The sequence below is a fragment of the Salmo trutta genome, chromosome 1 (assembly GCF_901001165.1).
Source record: "Salmo trutta chromosome 1, fSalTru1.1, whole genome shotgun sequence".
Taxonomy (NCBI): domain Eukaryota; kingdom Metazoa; phylum Chordata; class Actinopteri; order Salmoniformes; family Salmonidae; genus Salmo; species Salmo trutta.
This window is the reverse complement of record NC_042957.1, coordinates 28,019,627-28,027,763: the sequence shown is the minus strand read 5'-3', so window position 1 is coordinate 28,027,763 and position 8,137 is coordinate 28,019,627. Positions and strand designations below refer to the sequence as shown.

General features: G+C 41.1%; 1 protein-coding gene across 1 annotated transcript; it reads left to right on the top strand.

Annotated features, from left to right (window-relative positions):
• The first annotated feature begins 77 nt into the window (after positions 1 to 77).
• arv1 (ARV1 homolog, fatty acid homeostasis modulator) lies at positions 78 to 6,594 on the top strand. The gene is made up of 5 exons (XM_029751888.1): positions 78 to 252; positions 613 to 732; positions 889 to 1,042; positions 1,264 to 1,485; positions 6,111 to 6,594. Exons 1-5 carry the CDS (start codon positions 160 to 162, stop codon positions 6,236 to 6,238), a joined length of 717 nt encoding a protein of 238 aa, XP_029607748.1. The 5' UTR covers positions 78 to 159; the 3' UTR covers positions 6,239 to 6,594.
• The last annotated feature ends 1,543 nt before the right edge of the window (positions 6,595 to 8,137 follow it).

The window sequence follows — 8,137 nt, the reverse complement described above, 5'->3', positions numbered from 1 at the left end:
CTGGCGCTTTGGTAATGTAGTTCCCGTGTTCCTACTCCCCATCGTGAACTTAACTACCAGTCAAACTGCAAACGACTACAACTCCCAACCAATCACGCACAAATCCAGGAAGTCCGGTTTTTCAAGCCGGTTTCTCCATCGTTACCAACAAAAAACAGAATGGCAAAGCGGTTTAGATGTATTGAATGCAATAAGGGCGCGCACGAGCTTCACAGAGATTACAGTAATGGGATCTTGAAGATAACCATATGTGTGAGTTGACTAGCTGGCTCATGTTGATTTATTGGTTAAGATATTAGCTAGCTAACTGGTGATGCTAGGCTTAGCTAGAAATTAAGCCAAAGGGACCTGTGACTGCCAGCTGTATAACTTAGCTAGCTGGGTGTCTCTGCTCTGTTTTTATTCAAGTTATGATGCCTGATGATGGCTAGCTAGCTGAAATGTATATAGAGTAAGTGGTTAGTGGTTGGGACTCTACCCTTATAACAGAGAACAGTAAGCTAGCTATCTAGTTTAGCCATAAAAGCTGGAGAAATGCTTTTTAACATTTTTTATTTAACCTTTATTTAACTAGGCATGTCAGTGCTTGTGGTCTGTCTCTATTTCTTTCAGGGATCCTGCCAAAAGCCTGTAGACAAGTACATTGAATATGATCCTGTCATTATTCTGATTGATGCCGTTTTATGCAAAACTCAAGCATTCAGACACATTCTGTTCAACACTACATTGAACGTAAGTACAGTAAGACACTGAAACTATTCACAAGAGTCAGAGTACAGTGCACGCTTTAGACAATGTATGCAACTTCATCTACATTGCATTGCATTTACTCTGCAGACAGAGGACTCAAGAAATGATGCCATGTCCTGTTGATGGTTTCTTCCACAGATTCACTGGAAGCTGTGTGTGTTTTGCCTGCTGTGTGAGGCCTACCTGAGGTGGTCACAACTTCAGGGATCTGAGCAGAGCAATGACCCTGCAGACATCATTAGATACACCAAGGAATGGGATTTCTATGGCATGTTTGGGGTGGCAGCTCTTGGTGGGTATATAAAGCATGGAAAAAGGACAGGCACATTATTATTATTACTACAACTCATGCATTTCATTAGCAAACATGCATATGACAATGTTAATAGCAATGTTATAACAATGTTTCCAAGTGTAGGGGAAGTGACAAATCCTGCTTTCTTTACACATTGATTCCATACAAATGACAGCCTTCTGATGGTTGGTACTGATTTCACGTTCATTTGTCCACAGAATTGGGTGCGTTTTCTGTCGGAGTGCTGGCCTTCCTGTGGCTGGTTCAGTGGTTGCTTGGCTTTGACTTTGAACTGAGCTTACTGCTGAAAGCCCTCCTGCTGTCCAGCTATGGCAAAGTCCTGCTCATCCCTGCAGTCATATGGGAGCATGACTACTCCCCGCTCTGCTTCAGCCTCATCAAGCTGTTTGTGCTCACGTCCAACTCTCAAGCCATAAGAGGTACATTAAACAATTCCTCCATCAGTGTTGCAATGCTCCCATTAGTCACTCACACCTAGCTCCATCTCTGTTCTTGACAATTCAGCGAGCGATTTGGAGGGAAAATTGATTGAAAAGTTCTAATTTCTCATTATTGATCCTGGAATATAACCTATTTCATACACGACATGACCAAAAGTATGTGGACACCTGCTCGTCGAACATGTCATTCCAAAATCATGGACATTAATATGGAGTTGGTCCCCCCTTTGCTGCTATAACAGCCTCCACTCTTCTGGGAAGGCTTTCCACTAGATGTGTGAACATTGTCTGCGGGACTTTCTTCCATTCAGCCAAAAGAACATTAGTTAGGTTGGCCACTGATGTTGGGCGATTAGGCCTGGCTTGCAGTCTGCGTTCCAATTCATCTCAAAGGTGTTCGATGGTGTTGAGGTCAGGGCTCAGTCAAGTTCTTCCACACCGATCTCATCAAACCATTTCTCTATGGACCTCGCTTTGTACACGGGGCATTATCATGCTGTAACAGGAAAGGGCCTTACCCAAACTGTTGCCACAAAGTTGGAAGCACAGAATTGTCTAGAATGTCATATGCTGTAGCGATAAGATTTCCCTTCACTGGAACTAAAGGGCCTAGCCCGAACCATGAAAAACAGCCCCAGACCATTATTCCACTTCCACCAAACTGTACAATTGGTACTATGCATTGGGGCAGGTAGCATTCTCCTGGTATCCGCCAAACCCAGATTCATCCGTCGGACGGCCAGATGGTGAAGAGTGATTCATCACTCCAGAGAACGCGTTTCCACTGCTCCATTGTCCAATGGCAACGAGCTTTACACCACTCCAGCCGACGCTTGGCATTCTGCATGGTGATATTAGGCTTGTTGGCCATGGAAACCCATTTCATGAATCCCCCCACAAACAGTTCTTGTGCTGACATTGCTTCCAGAGGCAGTTTGGAACTCGGTAGTGAGTGTTGCAACTGAGGACAAAGATTTTACGCACTTCAGCAGTCCTGTTCTGTGAGCTTGTGTGGCCTACCACTTCGTGGCTGAGCAGATGTTGCTCCTAGACGTTTCCACTTCACAATAACATCACGTACAGTTGACTGGGGCAGCTCTAGCAGGGCAGAAATTTGACGAACTGGCATGTTGGAAAGGTGGCGTCCTATGACGGTGACACGTTGAAAGTCACTAAGCTCTTCAGTAAGGCCATTCTACTGTCAATGTTTGTCTATGGAGATTGCATGGCCATGTGCTCAATTTTATATACCTATCAGACACGGGTGTGGCTGAAATAGCCCAATCCACTAATTTGAAGGGGTGTCCACATACTTTTGTATATATAGTGTACATAAATCACCATAGATATCACATTTTCAATTAAAGGGTAAATGGACAGCTCACAGGGTATTGATTGGGAGGCTAGGAGCACTAGTGTGCACCAGCAGATGGCAGCTCTTACTCCTAGCTTGAATCTATGTTAGAACATGAATGCAGTTGTTCCCTAGAGTTACTAAAATAGGCAGTTTATAAATAGTTCCAAAACTGTCCAAAGCTAATCCATTAATTAACTGGCTTACTCTTGCGTTATGCTTTTTGTTGTTGTTAAACAATCAGCCGTGCAAGGCAAGCATTTGTCTCTGTGTGCCGCTGTGATTTGTCACATTTCACAGGATAATGGCCTATTGGATTTTTGTATCTGTTTATTGCACTGATGGGTTATTCAGTTTCCTGACGATAATGATTAAATGGAAGTATTTCTGCAATGGATTGGATAAGGTGATTTAATCATTAAACCCTATTTGTATGGGATTCGTTTTACTGGGGGGGACGTTGGGTAATGTAATTGTGTGCACGAGCACAAAACACCACGTCTGTAATTTTAGTCCCGTCCAAATCTGTCATGTCAGTAATTTTTGGATGGCAGGAGAGTAACAATTCCAGACATAATAACCTACTCCAAGTCTTTTGATAATACTCGTCCCTTGCAAATAGACATCACAGTGTTTCGAGAGTAATGTCTGAGTTTGACAGGTGTTGCTCACGGTTTGAGCAGGAAAACAATAACTGATTCGATAAATTGAACAAAGTGCTGCACATAGTTTATATGTGAACGGCTTACATGTATCAACTTTCACAGTGAATGCTTTTATGTACAATGCCTTCGGAAAGTATTCAGACCCCTTGACTTTTTCCACATTTTGTTAGGTTACAGCCTTTTCCTAAAACTGATTCAATTGTTTTTTTCCCTCATCAATCTACACACAACACCCCAATGACAAGCAAAAACAGGTTTTTAGACATTTTTGCTAATTTATAAAAAATAAACTGAAATATCACATTTACATAACTATTCAGACCCTTTACTCAGTACTTTGTTGAAGCACCTTTGGCAGCGATTACAGCCTTGACTTCTTGGGTATGATGCTACAAGCTTGGCACACCTGTATTTGGGGAGTTTCTCCCATTATTCTCTGCAGATTCTCTCAAGCTCTATCAGTTTGGATAGGGAGCGTTGCGGCACAGCTATTTTCAGGTCTCTCCAGAGATGTTCGATCGTGTTCAAGTCAGGGCTCTGGCTGGGCCACTCAAGGACATTCAGAGACTTGTCCCGAAGCCACTCCTGTGTTGTCTTGGATGTGTGCTTTGTGTCGTTGTCTTGTTGGAAGGTGAACCTTCGCCCCAGTCTGAGGTCCTGAGCGTTCCAGAGCTCTCTTCATCAAGGATCTTTCTGTACTTTGCTCCGTTCATCTTTCCCTCGATCCTGACTAGTCTCCCAGTCCCTGCCGCTGAAAAACATTCCCGCAGCATGATGCTGCCACCCATGCTTCACTGTAGGGATGGTGCCAGGTTTCCTCCAGACGTGACGCTTGGTATTCAGGCCAAAGTGTTCAGTCTTGGTTTCATCAGACCAGAGAATCTTGTTCTCAAGGTCTGATAACCTTTCAGTGCCTTTTGGCAAACTCCAAGCAGGCTGTCATGCCTTTTACTGAGGAGTGGCTTCCGTCTGGCCACTCTACCATAAAGGCCTGAATGGTGGAGTGCTGCAGAAGTGGTTGTTCTTCTGGAAGGTTCTCCCATCTCCACAGAGAAACTCTAGAGCTCTGTCAGAGTGACCATCAGGTTCTTGGTCACCTCCTTTCTCCCCCGATTGCTCAGTTTGGCCGAGCGGCCAGCTCCAGAAAGAGTTTTGGTGGTTACAAATTTCTTCCATTTAAGAATGATCTGTGCCTCGACACAATCCGGTCTGAGCTCTACGGACAATCCCTTCGACCTCATGGCTTGGTTTTTGCTCTGACATACACTGTCAACTGTGGGACCTTTTTATATAGACAGGTGTGTGCCTTTCCAAGTCATGTCCAAGTCATGTCCAATCTATTGAATTTACCACAGGTGGACTCCAATGAAGTTGTAGAAACATCTCAAGGATGATCAATGGAAATAGGATGCACCTAAGCTCAATTTCAAGTCTCATAGCTCCCGAGTGGCGCAGCGGTCTAAGGCACTGCATCTCAGTGCTAGAGGCATCACTGCAGACCCTGGTTCGATTCCAGGCTGTATCACAACCGGCCGTGATTGGGAGTCCCATAGGGCGGCGCACAATTGTCCGGGTTAGGGTTTGGCCGGCGTAGGCCGTCATTGTAAATAAGAATTTGTTCTCAACTGACTTGCCTAGTTAAATAAATAAACAAAAATACAATTTAAAATAAAATCATACCAAAGGGTCTGAATACCAATGTAAATAAGGTATTTCCATTTTTTTTTGTAATAAATTTGCAAAAATGTCTATAAACCTGTTTTTGCTTTGTCATTATGGGGTATTGTGTGTAAATTGCTGAGGATTTTTTCAAATTTAATCCATTTTAGATTTAAGGCTGAAACAACAAAATGTGGAAAAAGTCAACGGGTCTGAATACTTTCCGATGTTTTGGGCGTATGAATTGAATACTACCAAATGCATCAGTTAAAAAAGATTGTGCCTATTAAATGTAACCCTTGCTGTTAATAGATGGCAATGCAGCATACAAATGACGTAAACTTTTTGAAATGATAAATTCACTTTTTCATCCATAAAACGCATCTCAAGTGCAAGTGCACTGTTTAGCTCACGTCTGAAGGCTGGGGGGCATTTAGGACATCTACTGTGGATCGCTAAAATATCCGAATGATTATGATCACACTTTCTCAATTCAAATATTATGGCGACACTATCCCAATGATGGCTGATATGGTTTAGAAACTCGGGAACCAAGCTCAAGTTCTCATTGTTGCCCTGTTATGGCCTGGACCTATTGAAATATATTCACACCTAGAAAAAAACTGCAGGTTTCCATCATAACTGTCAATATATTGAAAAAAAGAGAGAATTACTGGCTGCAGTTTGGAAAAAAATAATCCCGTCCAAATCGTCCACGAATAACGGACATTCTGGGGTAATAATTACATAATCAACGTTCTCTTGTAATACTAGTCCAGTGCAAATAGGACTTTAATCTCATTCGTATAAATGTTTTTCTATTCTACAGCAAGTAGGAGTTTAACATGATTCCAAAGATGTTCAGAAGAAGTACTTTTCCTGCATATTGTCGTGTTTGTGATTATTTTCTGTTCTCTCTTTTCCAGTCATTTTAAACTGCAGCAGAAGGCTCTCCCTGATGGCTGTGTGTGTGGGTCTGCTGTTAGAAACGTGTGTAGCCCAGGCGTTGCAGATGCTTCCATGGAGCATACAGGACATCCTGCCGTTCCAGTGACCTGTTTCAGGCCAGTCCTGAAGAACACACTGTTACAATGGCACCTATTATACCCTGGACCAGAGTGGTGAGGACAAACTGGCAGTGCTGTGTGGAGTGTGCCTAGGAATATACAGTGATTTCCAAAAGTATTTGGACAGTGACAGTTTTTTTGGGGGGGGGCTCTATTACAACACTTTGGATTTGAAATGATACAATGACTGAGTTCCAGTGCAGTGAAACATTTTTTCTTCCCTGTTTTGTATCATATTGTACAACAGCTGATGAAACTGACACTGCAATGTAAACAATTTTATCAGTATTATTTCCTGATTTGTTTCTGGTTGAAAATAAAAATCTACACATGACCTTCTAAATCAGCAGGTTTGCATGGGCGGGAGCTTTGGCTTGCCTGGTGACATCAGCAGGTGGTAATTGGTTAATAAACCAACAACAAAGAATTCCAAACATTTCTGCCAATAACAGCTAGTTTTCAGTTTTCAGACCACTCCCAGATAGTCCTAGCAAAATTCCTGCTTGAGAAATATTTGTTTGCTTAAAAAACTATTTTTGTTCATTTTGATGGAAAACTAATACATTAAGGTACCTAATTGTTACCCAGAAATGATTTGATCTTGTTATAAAAAATAGTTGCATTGGGCCTTTAAAGTTCAGACTGTCGGCTTTAATTTGAGGCCATATTCATTCATTCATATCAGTTGAACCATTCAGAAATTACAGAACTTTTTGTACATTGTCCCCCCCATTTTAGGAAACCAAAAGTATTTGGACAAATTCACTTATGTGTATTAAAGTATTCAAAACTTTAGTAATTGTTCCCATATTCCTAGCATGATATGACTACATCAAGTTTGTGACTCTACCAACATGTTGGATACATTTGCAGTTTGTTTTGGTTGTGTTTCAGATTATTTTGTGCCTAAAGAAATGAATGGTAAATAACGTATTGTGTCATTTTGGAGTCACTTTTATTGTAAATAAGAATAGAATATGTTTCGGAACAGTTCTACATTAATGTGGATGCTACCATGATTATGGATAATCTTCATCGTAAATGATGATGAATGTGAGTTAGAGAAGAACAAATATCCTACACCCAAGACATTTTTTGGGGGGGGGTATGATATTTATGCCTCTAACTTTCTCACTAATCATTATTCACGATTCATTCAGGATTATCTGTAATCATGGTAGCATCCACATTAATGTAGAAGTGTTTATAAACATATTCTATTCTTATTTACAATAAAAGTGACTCCAAAATGACAAAATACATTATTTACCATTCATTTCTATTGAAGCACAACCAAAACAAACTGCAAATGCATCCAACAAGTTTGTAGAGTAGCAAGTTTGATGTAGTTAGTCACTGAGTGCTAGGAATATTGTACCAAATACTAAACTGCTGATACACATATGTGAATTTGTCCAAATACTTAGTCCCTCCCTTTTAGGGAACCAATGTACAAAAAGTGCTGTAATTTCTAAACGATTCACCCAAAACATTTATAATAATCAAATAAAAAGGCTGATTAACCTCATAGTCATTGTATCATTTCAAATCCAAAGTGCTGGAGTTCAGAGCCAAAACAACAAAACATGTGTCACTGTCCAAACACTTCTAGGCAAATACTGACACTGTGGACCTGACAACAACCTCTCTGTTGGGATTGGAGTTACTGAGGCCACGGGACATTCCTGAGGCTTTTTGTGAAAATATCTACCATTATAGAAAGGGAGGTAGCACATAGTGAATGTATTCTTAATTCCATGCAATGCCAAAAACCACAAGCTGTGTATAAGCAAAACATACTTTGATATGGAACAGGTGTGTGTGTGTTACAGAAAGAACTTGCATTGATGGGCTTTACAGTAATCACATTTATTGTCTTAAATTGT

Excerpts from the sequence above, each read along its gene's own strand:
- arv1 (XM_029751888.1), top strand. The coding sequence starts at position 160 with ATGGCAAAGCGGTTTAGATGTATTGAATGCAATAAGGGCGCGCACGAG. Across the intron at positions 253-612 it reads TCTTGAAGATAACCATATGT|GGATCCTGCCAAAAGCCTGT; the intron begins GTGAGTTGACTA and ends TATTTCTTTCAG. Across the intron at positions 1,043-1,263 it reads GTTTGGGGTGGCAGCTCTTG|AATTGGGTGCGTTTTCTGTC; the intron begins GTGGGTATATAA and ends ATTTGTCCACAG.